The following is an 18,228-nucleotide window of genomic DNA, read 5'->3' as shown; positions in this document are numbered from 1 at the left end:
AAAACTTAATTTTTAATTAGCAATGTGCATTGCTAAGAACTTCATTTGGACAACTTTAAAGGCGATTTTCTCAATATTTTGATTTTTTTTTGCACCCTCAGATTCCAGATGTATAAATCTCAGATCTTAATTTCAGAAATTGACCCTTATGACTATGATTTTGTGGTCCAGTGTCACATTTTCATAACACACTTTTAAAAAGAACACTTTGTAATAACATCTAATTGAAAGTTTCATTTAAAGTATATTTTAAATGATTGTTTTCATAATCTTTACACTGCAAAAACATGCTTTTCTTACTGAGATATTTTGTCCTGTTTCCAAGACAAATTCTAAAAATTCTTGAATCAAGAATGATTTTCTAGATGAGTAAAAATTAATGTCATTTCCAGAAAAAAAACCAAGTCAAAATTAAGTGCGTTTTTGCTTGAAACAAGCTCTGCCAATACCCCATTGGCAGATTATTTTGCTTGTTCTAAGCAAAAACTCACTCAATTTTGACTTGTTTTTTCTAAAAACAAGAAAATTTTTATTTGTCTAGAAAATCCTTTTAATCTAGAACAAGCAAAATAATCTGCCAATGGGGTAAGAAAAAGAATCTTATTTCAAACAGAAAACAGGATTATTTTTCTTACCCCATTGGCAGATTATTTAGCTTGTTTCAAGCTAAAATGCACTTAATTTTCACTTGTTTTTTCTGAAAACAAGAAAATAATTTTTACTCATCTAGAAAGTCCTTCTTGATTTAAGAATTTTTAGATATTTTGACTGAAAACAAGACAAAAAATCTAAGTAAGTAAAGCATTTTTTGCAGTGAAGATACTTGCTGCTGGTGGTAATCACCTGAAGAGGGAGTGATGGATGCAGTTATGATGCCGTTAGCATTGAGTGCTGCCATCTGCTGCATCTGCACCGCCGCTACTGTCGCTACAGGTGATAGATACGCTGACTGTGCCGCAAGGGCCTGCTGCTGAAGCAGCTGAGACAGAGAGAGAGAAAGAGGAAAAAGATAATGCTACACAGTTGATTTTTATTGCAACAGTTTTTTATTTTAAATTGTATTGCCTTTTGTGTTTATATATACAATCGTGGCCAAAAGTTTTGAGAATTACATAAATATTGGAAATTGGAAAAATTGCTGCTTAAGTTTTTATAATAGCAATTTGCATATACTCCAGAATGTTATAAAGAGTGATCAGATGAATTGCATAGTCCTTCTTTGCCATGAAAATTAACTTAATCCCGAAAAAAACTTTCCACTGCATTGTTAAGAAGGCTTCAGGGCGTCCAAGAAAGTCCAGCAAGCGTCAGGATGGTCTCCTAAAGAGGATTGAGCTGCGGGATCGGAGTGCCACCAGTGCAGAGCTTACTCAGGAATGGCAGCAGGCAGGTGTGAGCGCATCTGAACACACAGTGAGGCCAAGACTTTTGGAAGATGGCCTGGTGTCAAGAAGGGCAGCAAAGAAGCCACTTCTCTCCAAAAAAAAACATCAGGGACAGATTGATCTTCTGCAAAAAGTATGGCGAATGGACTGCTGAGGACTGGGGCAAAGTCATATTCTCCGATGAAGCCTCTTTCCGATTGTTTGGGGCATCTGGAAAAAGGCTTGTCCGGAGAAGAAAAGGTGAGCGCTACCATCAGTCCTGTGTCATGCCAACAGTAAAGCATCCTGAGACCATTCATGTGTGGGGTTGCTTCTCATCCAAGGGAGTGGGCTCACTCACAATTTTGCCCAAAAACACAGCCATGAATAAAGAATGGTACCAAAACACCCTCCAACAGCAACTTCTTCCAACAATCCAACAACAGTTTGGTGAAGAACAATGCATTTTCCAGCACGATGGAGCACCGTGTCATTAGGCAAAAGTGATAACTAAGTGGCTCGGGGACCAAAACGTTGACATTTTGGGTCCATGGCCTTGAGAACTTGTGGTCAATCCTCAAGAGGCGGTGGACAAACAAAAACCCACTAATTCTGACAAACTCCAAGAAGTGATTATGAAAGAATGGGTTGCTATCAGTCAGGATTTGGCCCAGAACTTGATTGAGAGCATGCCCAGTCCAATTGCAGAGGTCCTGAAAAAGAAGGGCCAACACCGCAAATACTGACTCTTTGCATAAATGTCATGTAATTGTCGATAAAAGCCTTTGAAACATATGAAGTGCTTGTAATTATATTTCAGTATCACAGAAACAACTGAAACAAAGATCTAAAAGCAGTTGAGCAGCAAACTTTGTGAAAACTAATATTTGTGTCATTCTCAAAACTTTTGGCATGTTACATGCTAGAAACAGTCTAGTAATGCTAACATCATGCTAGCGAAATTCTAATCACGCTAGCAACATGTTAGTAACATGCTAACGAAATGCTAAGCATGCTAATAACTTGTTAATCATGCTAGAAACAGTCTAGTAATGCTAACATCATGCTAGCGAAATTCTAATCACGCTAGCAACATGTTAGTAACATGCTAACGAAATGCTAAGCATGCTAATAACTTGTTAATCATGCTAGAAACAGTCTAGTAATGCTAACATCATGCTAGCGAAATTCTAATCACGCTAGCAACATGTTAGTAACATGCTAACGAAATGCTAAGCATGCTAATAACTTGTTAATCATGCTAGAAACAGTCTAGTAATGCTAACATCATGCTAGCGAAATTCTAATCACGCTAGCAACATGTTAGTAACATGCTAACAAAATGCTAAGTATGCTAATAACTTGTTAATCATGCTAGATACACGTTAATAACTTGTTAATCATGCTAGAAACTGGCTAGTAATGCTAACATCATGCTAGCGAAATTCTAATCATGCTAGCAACATCTTAGTAACATGCTAATCATGTTAGAAACATGCTAACGAAATGTTAATCATGCTAGATACATGTTAATAACTTGTTAATCATGCTACAAACAAGCTAGTAATGCTAACATCATGCTAGCGAAATTCTAATCATGCTAGCAACACGTTAGTAACATGCTAATCATGTTAGAAACATGTTAGAAACATGCTAACGAAATGTTAATCATGCTAGTAACATGCTAATAACTTATTAATCATGCTAGTAACATGCTAATAACTTGTTAACCATGCTAGAAACATGTTAATAACTTGCTAATTATGTTAGAAACATGCAATCAAAATATTAATCATGCTAACTTGTTACTAACAACACACTAGTAACATGCAAATCATGTTAGAAACATGCTAGAAACATGCTAACGAAATGTTAATCATGCTAGTAACATGCTAATAACTTGCTAATCATGTTAGAAACATGCTATCAAAATGATAAACATGCTAACAACACACTAGTAACATAGTTAATCATGTTAGAAACATGCTAGAAACATGCCAATAATGTACAAACATGCTAATCATGCTAGAAACATGTTAACATGCTAATCAGGCTGGAAACATGTTAACAACATGCAAATCATGCTAGCAACATGTTAGTAATTTGCTAATCATGCTGGAAACATGAGAGTGCATTGTTAATCATGCTAGAAACATGTTAGCAAAACACTAGTAGCATGCTACTCATGTTAGAAACATGATAACAACATGCTAATCATGGTAGCAACATGATAATCATGCTAGTAACTTGCTAATCATGCTATCTATCCATCCATCTATCTAAAACTACTTCAAACTTCAATCTTTTTCAGACTGAAAAAAATCTACAACTTTTGAAACTTCTAAAAACTTCTTCAAACTTTTTCAAACTCTTTGATCCGGCTTTCTCAAGCCAACTTAAAGTTGGTCTGCCTTGATGAGCTTTTTTTTTATCTAGTTTACTTGGCTCGCTAATAAGGTCAAATACTGTAAATATGTACAGGGGACACAGTTTCAAAAAAGAAAATTTGTTTATTAATAAAATAATACAGTGCTACTATTATAATTATTATGGAAACTATTTAAAATTTAGACTTTAGACTCTTCTGCTCACCAAGGCTTTTATTTGTACAAAAACATAGTAAGATATTGTGAAATATTATTACAATTTCAAAAAGCTCTTTTCTATGTGAATATATATTGAAATGTAATCAATTTCTGTGATCACACTTCAGTGTCACATGATCCTTCAGAAATCATTTTAATATGCTGATTTGCTGCTCAAGAAACATTTATGATTATTATCAATGTGGAAACTTTGATACATTTTATTTTTCAGCATTCACGGTTGAACAGAAAGTTCAAAAGAACAGCATTTATTTGAAACTGAAATCTTTTGTACCATTAGAAATGTCACTTTAATGAATCCAGATGTGTGTGTGATACTCACTGCTTGTGTGTAGGCATTATATGCGTTAATGTTGAGCGTCACCGGACTGAAGACGCCGAGCTGCGAGGCCACCTGCTGCATGCGCCGCATCCCACGCTCCTTCTCTGTGTCCGCAAACTTCACCACCAGACTGGAGGAGGCGCCCTGAGCACAGACAGACAGAGATTACAGCAGACAGCAGAGGAGGAGAGACTGGGAGGACAGAGGAGAGAGGAGGACTCACTCACAGGTAAAGTTCGGCTCCCATGCAGGCTGTTAATGGCAGACTGGGCCTCTGAATGACTCTGGAACTTCACAAACGCACAACCTGTCAAAACAACACAAACATCAGATTATGTGCAGGAGAATGAGTTTGTGTTCTGTAACACACAATCTCCCTTAGATGATCCAACATGTAGATGAGTTTGTTTCTTCATCAGATTTGGAGAAATGTAGCATTGCATCACTGTCTCACCAATGCATCCTCTGCAGTGAATGGGTGCCGTCAGAATGAGAGTCCAAACAGCTAATAAAAACATTGCAATAATTCACAGGTAATCTGTACCACTTTAGTCAATCAGTTTGAGAAGGCCAGCGTTGCATGTTTGTAAGAAACAAATCGATCAGGCGAGACACTGCAGGTGAATTATGGAAGCAGATTAGTCTCATTAATAATTCACGCACAATACACGATGCACACATGAGTGTCTCAATTCACGTGCACGAAAAAAATATATATATTCACAAAAAAAATTCGCGTGCAAAAAATAAGAATATAAATTCATAAAATACGTTTCACAAATTGCAAAATGACGGATGACGTAACGTAAGATAGGCACGCCCACAGCGGGTTATGATTGGTCGATCGACAGGCTCAAATCTGATTGGCTAAAGTGTACGTGTGACCCGCATGGGAGGAGTTCGCTGCCAGGAGAGTCTCAAAAACACACACGCAAGTCTAAAAAATACACACGTAAAAAAGCTATTCACACACTCACAGTCCGTGATACACTCGTGATTTTTAAACATTCAAAATTGTTGTACACAGTTGTAAATCTGTGAATTGTGTTTTGCAACTTGTGAAACGTATTTTATGAATTTATATTCTTATTTTTTGCACGTGAATTTTTTTTGTGAATATATATATTTTTTTCGTGCACGTGAATTGGGACACGCATGTGTGCATCGTGTATTGTGCGTGAATTATTAATGAGACTAATCTGCTTCCATAGTGAATAGGGTAAAAAAAAATTAACTAATAGTTATCACCTCATTTACCCAGTTGATCGATTACACTGATAATTGCAAAAAAAAAAATTGTATTACGAGTTTTCTAAAATGTTAGGTTTAAATATGCAAATAAGGCATTATTTAATAAAGTGTGTGCTAACTTGCATACATTTCTAGTACAAAAATCTAAACACTGGATGAAGTCAGTTTCAAAATTCTTGTTTATTTTTTTTGTTGACATATTAGCGTCAAATGTTGTTACAGAGGGAATTTTGGGTATCTCATTTTGTCACTCCATAATTCAGAAAAAAACTTAGAACAGACAGAAAACAATGTGTTTTTTACCATTTTTGAGAGAATAAAAAGCGAATTATATATTTTGAGAGAAAAATCAAGCTAATTATATATTAACAAATCCCTCTGTAAAAACCTTCAGGATATAGACAGGTAAGTGTAAGTGCTACTGAAGTGGAGGTTTATGCATCAGTGTAGGAGAAAAAACTCATTTTGAGAAAACAGCCTTTAAAAATATGGATTGTAATTTAAATCTATTGACACAAATAGATTTAACAGTGTCTTTTGGGTGTTTTCTTTCCACTAGTCTGAATTTTTTTTTATGAAACACCAAAAAGCCCAAAATCTCAAACTTGACAGGTGCATGAAAAAAATGTGTTTTTGCCTGCAGTGTCTCTCCCCTTAAGACATTTTTAACTTTAAAACATGAGTCAATAATCCATAATAACACTTCTTCTAGTCAAAAAAATAAATAAATAAATCATCTGTTGTCTCTCATCATCAAAATCCAGCCATATATATGTTCAGAGCTGTTTTGGCTTGTAAACAGTCCTTGATCTGTGCAGATTTCTCTCCTGATTCAGACCAGACAACTTTTTTTGCACTGGAGGAGGCGCTTTTATAAATGGAGAAATTGTATTTTAGCCACAAGCAACAGTTTGTTGTTTAAAGAACACGTATGGATTCCTTATGGATGATTGTAATGTTTTAATCAGCTGTTTGGACTCTCATTCTGACGGCACCCATTCACTGCAAAATCCTGCAATACTACATTTCTCCAAATGTGATGAAAATGGTCTCTCTTTTAGATGATCCAACATGTAGATGAATTAGTTTTTTCATCAGATTTGGAGAAATGTAGCATTGCATCACTTGCTCACCAACGGATCCTCTGCAGTGAATGGGTGCCGTCAGAATGAGAGTCCAAACAGCTGATAAAAACATCACAAAAATCCACAAGTAATCCATACCACTTTAGTCCATCAGTTAACATTTGGAGAAGCCCAGCGGGGTGTGTTTATAAGAAACAAATCGATCATTACGACATTTTCAAACTTTAAAACATTAGTGAATAAAACATAATAACACTTCTAGTAAAAAAAAAAATATATCCAGCCACATATATGTTCAGAGCTGTTTGGGCTTGTAAACTATGCTTGATCTGTGCAGATTTCTCTCCTGATTCAGACCAGACAACTTTTTCACTGGAGGAAGCATTATTATAAATGGAGAAATTGTATTTTAGCCAGAAGCAACAGTTTAATGTTTAAAGAACACGTATGGATTCCTTATGGATGATTGTGTTGTTTTTATCAGCTGTTTGGACTCTCATTCTGACGGCACCCATTCACTGCAAAATCCTTTGGTGGGCAAGTTATGCAATACTACATTTCTCCAAATGTGTTGAAGTAACAACACTGCAAATATAATCTTGTTTAAAATAAGATATTATGCTTACCCTATTGGCAGATTATTTAGCCTTTTCTAAGCAAAAACACCTTTTTATGAAAACAAGAATTTTTTTACTCATCTAGAAAATCCTTCTTGATTTAAGAATTTTTAGATATTTTGGCTCATAGAAAAGCATTTTTTTTTCAGTGCATTTCTCCAAATGTGATGAAGAAACAAACTCATCTACATCTTGGCCTGAGGGTAAGCACATTTTGAGCATATTTTCATATTTGGTTGAACTATTCCTTTAACAGACCTTTGCTGGTGCCGTCAGGTCCTCTCAGTACTGTACACTCATCGATGCTACCGAACGGCTCAAACATCTTCCTCACATCCTCATCAGACTGCTGCTTTCCCAGCATCCCCACAAACAGCTTTCTATCCTCTAAAAAGAGTAAAAAGGAGAGAATTTGTCCTCAGTTATTCAGCATCATGTATCTGACTTTATTTCAATTCCAGGTTTGTGTGAAGTGTGTCAGTAATGTCAACAGTGCTGCAGTACTGTCAGTCTCCAGAAGAGGGCAGGGCTGAAATATGAACAGTGTGTGTGTGTGTTGTCATACTTGAGAGATTACTTTCACTAATACAACACTCACTGTGAATGTGTTGCAACATGCCTCTGATGTCACCACATCACTATTCCTGCTATTTATTTAGTAGTAATGCAACACAGTGCATGCGGCTCTCACTATACGGCAGGCTGATTTAAGATCTATTGCTTAAATTGTATTTAGTATAAAACATTGAAACAGAAAAATCTCACGTCTGTCTTTTGCTGCATTACTATTTAACATTGTGTGCATAATATGGAGAAAAGCTACTAGAAATATTATGAGTGCCTACTAAACTTAGAATAAGTTAACTTTTTTAAAAGTACTTGTATTTATATTTTCTAGTAAAAGACCCAGTGGTCACTGTTTAATTAAATTCTACAATGATAAAGAATACAAGTACAATTAACAATTGAAACTAAAATAAACAAGACTTTTTAGTCTCTTTTAAAATTTTAATTTAAATGTTCAAATGCCTTGCCATAAGCACTCTTTTGGGGAGGAGCTTCATTTGGGTTGTGTTCCAAACTGCGCATATTGGTCACAATACGGAAGAGGAAGCTACAAGCCATTATCAAAAATAGCATCACAATAGAACTGACTCATTAGAAAACTTCAACAGCTCTAGCAAGAGCCTTATCTATATTTAGAGTCTTTATATTGTTGCTACTGAGTGATTTTGCTGAGATTAAATAAACATCTGGTCTTGCATCAGTCACGTTGTCGATCCAGAGGCCTGTGAGCACATCAGGCCATTGTGTTCAACAATGCAGGTAAAAAAAAAATCTGATTAATTATGCATTACTAAAATTTACAGTCATGATTTGTGAGTGTTTAAGTTTAATAAATCTGCAGCTAATCGACTTACCATCTTGCCTCATAAATCTATAAGCTGAGCATGAGGCTGACGTAATATCTAACGTTATTTGCTGATGTGTGTTTCAGTGCATCGCAATGAAAGCTATTCTGATTTTGGCTTTTATGGTTGTTTTTTACAAAGGTAAGCCTTCTCTTTTTTGTCTTCACCATTATTAATTTGTATGTTATTGTTTCTTCATACAGTATAATTTTCAGTACTACAAAACTAAGCATATTTTATATGTATTTGGCTAAGCAGTTATTTTCTTGCAATTCAAATGCATGCATATGTATAGCTGTATATCTGTTTACTATACAGTATGTTTGCCTTGCTTTTTGCCTTGAATCCCCAGTAACACTTTATTTTAAGTGTCACTGTTGCATATTTTACTTAAACGTACTATAGTAATAACAGTAAATTGTGATCAACTGAAAAATGACAATCAACTAATCCTAAATCAAACTAAATCCTACTCTAAACCTACTGCATATTAGTACACTCTTAAAATTAAAGGATCCAAAGGGATGTTTATTGCAGCAAGGATTTTTTTTTTCCACTATAAAGAATCTTTTGTACAATGGAAACGTTTCATGGATGTTAGAGTTTGCGCAGATGCCAACAAAGAACCTTTTTATAGGTGTATTTTTAATTACTAATACTCAGTGCTTCTTTTTTTACACTGCAAAAAATGCTTTTCTTACTTAGATTTTTTTGTCTTGTTTTCAGTCAAAATATCTAAAAATTCTTAAATCAAGATGGATTTTCTAGACAAGTAAAAATAATTTTCTTGCTTTCAGAAAAAACAAGCCAAAATTAAGTATTTTGCTTAGAACAAGCAAAATAATCTGCCAATGGGGTAAGAAAAAAAAATCCTATTTCAAACAGAAAACAAGATTATTTTTCTTACCCCATTGGCAGATTATTTAGCTTGTTTCAAGCAAAAACACATTTAATTTTGTCTTGTTTTTTCTGAAAACATGACAATAATTTTTACTCGTCTAGAAACTCCTTTTAGATATTTTGGCTGAAAACAAGACTTCTTTTTTCAGCCAAAATATCTAAGTAAGAAAAGCATTTTTTGCAGTGTTATTACACTGTAATAATGACATCTTTACAAAGTGTAAACAAAATTCCCTTAGAGTGTCTATCTCTTCTTTGATTTTGTTTCAGGAACGCTCTGCCAGAGTATTCCGTCTGGCTTTACATTATTGAACCAACCGTACAGATTTCCCCATAACGGCATCGGCTGTCATCACGCTGAATGGAAAAAGAAACTCTCCACAGATGCCACTATAACCATCGCCACATACAAAAACCATATGTGCACGCCTGAAAAAGGTTTTGAGGAAGAATTTAGATGTGAAGACAATCACCTGCTCCTCAAATCAGCAAACTACAATGACCGGGGGCGCTATGAGTTCATCTGTGACGGAGTTAAGAATCTGATTCATCTGGATGTTTTGTGTAAGTTTCACTATATCTGATTTTTACGCTACCAGTCAAACGTTTGGAATAATTAAGATTTTTCTTTTTTATATTTTTGTTTGTGTAAACCTTGAAACTTTTCAGGATCCTTTGATAAAAACAATGTAACAAAAGCACCATTTATTTGAAATAGAAATTATTTATAACATAAATCTCTTCACTGAAAATTTGATTACTTTAATGTATCCTCACTTAATAAAAGTATCATTTCTTTTATTTAAAATGGTAATATATCATGGTTTCCACAGACATTTTGGGCAGCACAACTGTTTTCAACATTGATAATAATCAGAAATGTTTCTTGAGCAGCAAATCAGCATCTTAGATAATGTGACACTGAGCTTTGATCACAGCAATCAATTACATTTGCATATATATTCACAGAGGTAATAGAGATAATGATATTTCACAATATTACTGTTTTTACTGTTTTCAAACAAATAAACACAGCCTCTGTGAACATAGAGTCTGTTTTAAAAAAATTTTTAAATCATAATTGCCTCAAACCTTTGACTGGTAGTGTATAATAAAGGTACTTAAAGAGATAATTCACCCAAAAATGAAAATTTGATGTTTCTCTGCTTACCCCCAGGGCATCCAAGATGTAGGTGACTTTGTTTCTTCAGCAGAACACAAACAAAGATTTTTAACTCAAACCTTTGCAGTATGTCAGTCATATAATGGCAGTGGATGGGCACCAAACCCTTGAAAGTAAAAAAAACAAAACAAGCACAGACAAATCCAAATTATACCCTGCAGCTTGTGACGATACTTTGATGTCCTAATACACGAAACGATTGTTTTTTTGCGAGAAACTGAACAGTATTTATATCGTTATTTACCTCTGATCCACTGCAATGTCCATTTGTCCTGAGCACGAGTTCAGTTCGGCTATTCAAAATGGTAATTACTTGCGCTTATCCTGATTGTTCAAACCGATTTAAAGTTAAAAGATTGTGTCTGCTTGCGCAAACTCATCCGGGACTTTTCACCGATTTCCCCTTCCGGTGTTTGCGTATACTACGCCAAAGCGTGTACACATGTAACGAGCCGGATAGTTGAATATTGCTGTGTATCAAGGGTAAAAAATTATATAAATACTGTATTAGGACATCAATGTATCATCACAAGCCGCAGGGTGTAATTTGGATTTGTCTGTGCATGTTTTTTTTTTTACTTTCAAGGGTTTGGTGCCCATTGACTGCCATTATATGACTGACAGACTGCAACAGTTTGAGTTAAAAATCTTTGTTTGTGTTCTACTGAAGAAACAAAGTCACCTTCATCTTGGATGCCCTGGGGGTAAGCAGATAAACATCCAATTTTCATTTTTGGGTGAACTATCCCTTTAAGTAGATCATCAGGGCATAGCCATTGACTGATTTGATTTAAATCACGTTCCCTATAGATGCTGTAAACGTAAGGGTAAAAGAGATGGACAACATCACCCTCAACTGTAATGCTGACAATGCCAAAGATGTGACGTGGCTGCATAACAACGAAATGGTTTTGCACTCCAAGATGAACGGATCCATGAATCTTAGAGAAGGCTACGAGGGAAGAGCATCGCTGAAGAAGGACTGCTTCAAAACTGGCGATCTCTCTTTGACCATCACTGGTGTACGCAAAGCAGATGCCGGAATATACCGCTGCTTTGTGGATGATGAAACAGTTAAAGGAGACCCACATGCCAGTGTGCTGGATGTGAACGGTAAGGCTGGGAAACTTGATTGCATGTAGGGTTAGGGTCCTATTATGCTCGTTTACAAAGTCTTTATTTTGTTTTGGAGGTGCACTAGAACATGCTCTCATGCTTGGTGGTTAGAAAAATGCATTTTTTCCCACATAATTTACATTATTACAATAGCTTTCTCCCCATCCTGGCACAAATGGCTCAATTATTTCTCGGTTTGACGAAGGCCCACCTTTTCGTAAAATGAAATGTGTTGTGATTGGTTAGCTGTCCCAGTGCGTTATGATTGGCTAACAGCTTAGACAGGCATTTAAGTACTGCCACACCCCTTTCCCAAAAAGGCAAGTTCCATCTGCTCGGTTATAGTTAAGGATATATTAAGGTATTATCATTTTCTTGCAATTCAAATGCATGCATATGTATAGCTGTATATCTGTTTACTACACAGCACGTTTGCCTTGCTTTTTGCCTTGAATTCACAGTAACACTTTATTTTACAGTGACACTGTTACTTGTTTTACTTAAATGTATAGTAATAACAGTAAATTGTGATTAACTGAAAAATTACAATCAACTCATCCCAAATCAATCCTACCTTAAACCTACTGTATATTAGTACACTCTTAAAATTAAATGATACAAAGGAATGTTTATCGCAGCAAGGATTTTTGGTTCCTCAAAAAACATTTCAGTGAACAGATCTAAGACCTAAGAACCATTAAATTCTTAGGGCGAGGAATATTTTAATCATCTAAAGAACCTTTTGTGCAATGGAAAGTTTTCATGGATGTTAGAGTTTGCACAGATGCCAATAAAAAATCTTTTTAAAACAGTACCGTTAATTAATAATACTCAGTGCTTATTTTTTAATTACACCTTAATAATGACACCTTTAAAAAGCGTAACCAAAATTCCCTTAGAGCGTTTATCTCTTCTGTGATTTTGTTTCAGGAACATTCTGCCAGAGTATTCCGTCTGGCTTCACGTTACTAAACCAATCGTACACATTCCCTGGTAATGCAAGTGCCTGTCCTCACGCTGAATGGAAAAAGAAACTCTCCACAGACGCCACTATCGCCACATACAAAAACCGCACATGCCTGCCTGAAAAAGGTTTTGAGGAAGAATTCAGATGTAAAGACAACCACCTGCTCCTCAAATCAGCAAACTACAGTGACCAGGGGTGCTATGAGTTCATCTGTGATGGGGTTAAAACTCAGAATAAGCTGGATGTTTTGTGTAAGTTTCACTATATCTGATTTTTACTCTACCAGTCAAACGTTTGGAATAATTAAGATTTTTCTTTTTTATGTTTTTGTTTGTGGTAAGCATGAAACATTTTGAGGATTCTTTCATAAATAGAATGTGATAAAAGCACCTTTTATTTGAAATTTATTTATAATTTAGAACATAAATGTCTTCAGTGAAGATTTGATCAATTTAATGTATGCTTGCTAAATAAAAGTATTATTTCATTTATGTAAAATGATAATATATCATGGTTTCCACAAAAATTGTGGCCAACACAACTGTTTTCAACATTGATAATGATCAGAAATGTTTCTTGAGCAGCAAATCAGCATCTTAGAATATTAGATTTCTGAAGGATCATGTGACACTGATAATTCAGCTTTGATCACAGCAATCAATTACTTTTGAATATACATTCACAGAGGTAATAGAGATAATAATATTTCACAATATTACAGTTTTTTAAACAAATAAATGCAGCCTCTGTGAACATATAGAGTTCATCAAACCTTTGACTGGTAGAGTACTTAAGTAGATCATCAGCGCATATTGACTGATTTGATTTAAATCACATTCCCTATAGATGCTGTAAACGTAAGGGTGGAAGAGACGGACAACATCACCCTCAACTGTTATGCTGACAGTGCCAAAGATGTGACGTGGCTGCATAACAACGAAATGGTTTTGCACTCCAAGATGGACGGATCCATGAATCTTAGCGAAGGCTACGAGGGAAGAGCATCGCTGAAGAAGGACTGCTTCAAAACTGGCGATCTCTCTTTGACCATCACTGGTGTACGCAAAGCAGATGCTGGAACATACCGCTGCTTTGTGGATGATGAAACAGTTAAAGGAGACCCACATGCCAGTGTGCTGGATGTGAACGGTAAGACTGACTGGAAAACTTAGGGTTAGTGTAAGTGTACGCATTAAGACTACCGAAATCGAAGTGTATGTGTTTTTCATAGATATTGACAATCCAAAAAATCAATTGTTAAAATGCAAGATTTATTTCTAATTTGAAAATGTATTAATTAATTAAAGTAGTAGATGAAGATATTTTATGAATAATGTCAAAAGTCTGGCATGGGCTTAATTGGTACCTTAGTACCATTTAAGCCCACCTCATGATTTATTCACAAAATATAAAAAGAAAAAAACATATTGATTTTAAAAATGTACATCAATATATTTATTCACTGATGTGTTTTAAAAATTATTTTTACTACTGTTTGCTTGCGCTCATCACCTCTACACTCTTAAAAATAAAGGTGATTTAAAAGGTTCTTCACAGCGATGCCATAGAAGAACCATTTTTGGTTCCACAAAGAACCATTCAGTCAAAGTTTCTATAAATAACCATCCCTTTCTTATCTTTTTATATTCTAAAGAACCTTCTTTCTCCACAAAGAACCTTTTGTGAAACAGAAAGGTTCTTCAGATGTTAAAGGTTCTTTATGGAACCATTTAGACAATAAAGGTTCTTCTAAGGCATAGTGAAGCAACTTTATTTTTAAGAGTGTAGTAATAAAATTGAACCTTCTTGCTTACAGTCTAAATAAAGACACTCTGAAATATTGCTCCACTATCACTGAACTGAGGAAGGTCTCCCATCCCTGATTAGCATCAACTCAGATCTTGGCCTTCACTCACTCCCGAAAAGATTTTCTGTCCACTCCAAACTGTTTTGCTTACTGTGCCCTTATGGTAAAGCCAACATGCCTCTACGATTTATGTATGATCAAACATTAGCAGACACCAATTATATAATGGTGCTACACAGTGTGTCATTTGAAGGCCTAAATATCTAAATATAGTTGTAAATTAAGGTAGTCAGTAAGGTAAGGCAAAAGGTTAGTAAGGTTACAGCACACAAAGAACTTATTAAACACTTTAATTTAGAAAATGTATCAAAGTTTGTAATTCGAGGGACTCCTCATTGAAACACATAAGGTGGGCTTAAATGGTGAAAAGAGACAATGTTTTCCTTTAAAAGTTTAAGATATATTCAATTCAATTCAAGTTTATTTGTATAGCGCTTTTCACAATACAAATCGTTGCAAAGCAGCTGTACAAAAAATGTAGGCTTCATACATTGTTTATATATTGACAAAGACAAGCATGAAGCTTAAATATAATGAGTAATTTTCATTGAGCCCTCATTAAGAAATGTTACATTTTCTACATTCAGTAGCTTGTGTTGGGTACTTATTATTGCACTTAAATATTATATGTGACCCTGGAGCACAAAACCAGTCTTAAGTCGCTGGGGTATATTAGTAGCAATAGCCCAAAATACATTGTATGGGTCAAAATTATTGATTTTTCTTTTATGTCAAAAATCATTAGGAAATTAAGTAAAGATCATGTTCCATGAAGATTTTTTGTAAAATTCCTACTGTAAACCTATCAAAATGTAATTTTTGATTAGTAATATGCATTGTTAAGAACTTAATTTGGACAACTTTAAAGGTGATTTTCTCAGTATTTTGATTTTTTTGCACCCTTAGATTCCAGATTTTCAAATAGATGTATCTCGGCCAAATATGGTCCTATGCTAACAAACTATACATCAATAGAAAGCTTATTTATTGAGCATATGATGTATATATCTCAGTTTTGTAAAATTTAACCTTATGACTGGTTTTGTGGTCCAGGGTCACATATGTCATGTTACCAATCGGCTTCAGCATAATAACAATCACCATATTTTCAATCTGAAAAAAGCATTTACAATCTCTAAGTTAATTTCTGTTGTTTGATTCACACAGAGAAAGGCTCCGGTCCAGGAGACCAGGCAGACTGGAACTGCATTCTCTATAAGAACCTCACCATTGGTTTAGGCACTACATTTCCACTATATATCTTTGTTACAGCCTTTGTGATATACCGTATCACCATGAAACTACGCAAATGCCTATCAACCTCCGATACAGCCAATCAGAATAGTGAGGATGACGCCACTGAAAATGACTCTATGCTGATGTCTCATGTCAGCACAACATCACCCACCAATGAAAGTCAGTCAGTGGTTACTCATCCTGTTCAGGAGAGCAACTTCATGGAAAATAAGAATTCCAACACCAGGGCCTTTTTTTAAACTGTGAAGATACGAACACCTAGGCCAGTTTCACAGTCTCCTCAAGCAATAGTGTAAATATCAGGCTCATTTGATCTTTCAAGTCTTTCTGTTGTGTAACAAATAATCTCAGTTACTAAATTATGTGCTTTATTTAATGTTAAATGTGTCTGATGGGAGTTTAAATATCATATTGTGTGACATTTATAGCCATGCTGAAAGCAACAACAGAGCGACAATACAAACCAGCAAGTGTTTTCCACGACGAAGATGGTATCAGTCGCTCACTATGTAGTTTTAAGTAATCTAAAAACAGTTATATATTTATGAATTAGATTGTAAACTTTTTTGTGGGGAGTGCAATGTGCTTCTGTGGTTCTGAATGACTGTGAGTCTGTCGCGTCACACTGTTGCTTCATGTCTTATGTGAACAGACAAATTGCTTGTCGCTGGAATCTTGTTGGGTCTTTTGTAGTCAAGACATGGTGTAAGAAGCAGGACCACATTTACATCCAAATGTAATCTAAACGATCAACATTCAACAATGAGTGTAGTTCATTTTAGCATTAAATGTTGCTCTGAAAGATCGTTTCAGAAGTATTGAATAACTCATGACGGTTTCCGTCTGCATGTGAGTTTACGTCTACAGTATGGAAGCCTATTTTCACCACTAAATAAAAAATGAAGGTAATTGTGACTTTTTATCTCACAATTATGACTTTTTTTTCTTGTAATTGTGAGTTTATATCTCACAATTCTGACTGCAAGTTAAAAATTGTGAGATATAAACTCGCAATTTTGAGAACATCTCCCCTCAAAACTGGACTTTATAACTTGCAATTCCGAGATAAAAAAAAGTCAGAATTGCAAGATAAAAAGTTGCGATAACCTTTTTTTTTTTATTCTGTGGCAGAAAGAGACTAGTACTGTACAGGCTAGTGTAGCTGTCGCAGAAAAGGTTGTATTTGCTTTTAAGCATTTCAGTAATTTATTTTGTGTTAAAGTATTTAGTTCACAAATTTGGTATAATGTATCAATGTTCATTTGGAAATTGTACTATAAAGATGTGTAATGGTGACACCTGCAGGAGAAATACGTTCACCATTGGTTGAATTTGTCACATGATCTAGCTAGCCATTTTAGAATCAGATCCACAAAGAAATGCACACATGCTGAGAGCTATCCGAGTGTTTGTTAATAAGAATGCCTATATAAATATCTTCTAATGACTCCTGTATTTCTGATTGGAAAGCGCACACGGTATGTGTTTTATTGTTTAGACTTCATCTGTTAATTTGCAATAATGTACTTTGTTTATTGATATTGGTTCAGTAGGAAGCAACTGGTTGAACTGTGGTAAAAACAGAAACACTATGTATCTGAATGTTATTTTATTTGTTTCAGTTTTTCACGGTGTCATGACGTTATGTGAAGAGAATACGAGCCAGATGGCGATGGCTATAATGCTTATGAAGATATTAAACGTTAAGACATCAGTTGAAGCATCATTCTTTTAATCAGAAGAAAACAGTCAGGAGCCGTTACAGCTAGTCTATATTACAGTGTAAATAAAAAAATTAAAATCTTTGGTGAGAAAAAAGGGAGACTTTCTTTTATACCTTTGAAAACTCACAGCATTAGCTTTTAATGTTAATTTATAGAATGTTTTGTAGAAAGACAATCTTTGTAATGTTCACATAGTGCATTAACTCTGTTTCTTTAAAAACAGACTGTCTTATCAAAACTTTATGAAGAACGAGACTTGTGTTGCTCCAGTTTAGCACTTTTTTGACTCAGAACACTTTACTGTGGCCTTTGTAAGTTAATATATTTTCTGTTTTCTGTGTATTGTATTTTCTATTTAATGTGTGCATCTATATATTTGTTAAGAATGTTACATGTAGTAGTTAAAATGTCTTATTTTTTACAGTAATGGCTTAATTTGAAGTTAATTTAATTTTTTTTTATATATATATATATATAATGCTGAACTGACTGAACAATATAAGGTTGTATCAGAAACCCACTGGAAGTATTCGGACTAATAAAATGTATTTTACCTT

At 34.9% G+C, this 18,228-nt stretch overlaps 2 protein-coding genes across 3 annotated transcripts in view; one reads left to right on the top strand and one right to left on the bottom strand.

Moving 5' to 3' along the window:
• The window catches only part of celf3b (cugbp, Elav-like family member 3b), a 61,260-nt gene that overhangs the window by 18,982 nt on the left and 24,050 nt on the right, over positions 1–18,228 (bottom strand). Inside the window, exons 5-8 of the mRNA XM_073847137.1 lie at positions 7,504–7,632; positions 4,520–4,599; positions 4,293–4,436; positions 844–979 (exon numbers count right to left, since the gene is read on the bottom strand). Of these exons, the coding sequence (XP_073703238.1) occupies positions 844–979; positions 4,293–4,436; positions 4,520–4,599; positions 7,504–7,632 (489 nt within the window). The remainder of the gene's footprint in view (positions 1–843; positions 980–4,292; positions 4,437–4,519; positions 4,600–7,503; positions 7,633–18,228) is intronic.
• On the top strand, positions 8,355–18,219 carry LOC141342641 (uncharacterized). 2 transcript variants are annotated; one of them, XR_012356692.1, is made up of 8 exons: positions 8,355–8,571; positions 8,744–8,798; positions 9,828–10,121; positions 11,551–11,853; positions 12,787–13,074; positions 13,670–13,972; positions 15,858–17,088; positions 17,701–18,219. XR_012356692.1 is itself a non-coding variant. In XM_073847136.1 (7 exons), exons 1-7 carry the CDS (start codon positions 8,566–8,568, stop codon positions 16,184–16,186), a joined length of 1,578 nt encoding a protein of 525 aa, XP_073703237.1. In that variant the 5' UTR covers positions 8,355–8,565; the 3' UTR covers positions 16,187–17,661. The 2 variants fall into 2 exon arrangements, 1 of the variants encoding a protein (XP_073703237.1); XM_073847136.1 differs by lacking the exon at positions 17,701–18,219 and having other exon boundaries at positions 15,858–17,661.

This window comes from Garra rufa, chromosome 9, assembly GCF_049309525.1.
Source record: "Garra rufa chromosome 9, GarRuf1.0, whole genome shotgun sequence".
NCBI lineage: Eukaryota > Metazoa > Chordata > Actinopteri > Cypriniformes > Cyprinidae > Garra > Garra rufa.
This window is presented reverse-complemented; position numbering and strand designations above follow the sequence as displayed.

Excerpts from the sequence above, each read along its gene's own strand:
- LOC141342641 (XM_073847136.1), top strand. Across the intron at positions 10,122-11,550 it reads GATTCATCTGGATGTTTTGT|ATGCTGTAAACGTAAGGGTA; the intron begins GTAAGTTTCACT and ends CGTTCCCTATAG. Across the intron at positions 13,075-13,669 it reads GAATAAGCTGGATGTTTTGT|ATGCTGTAAACGTAAGGGTG; the intron begins GTAAGTTTCACT and ends CATTCCCTATAG.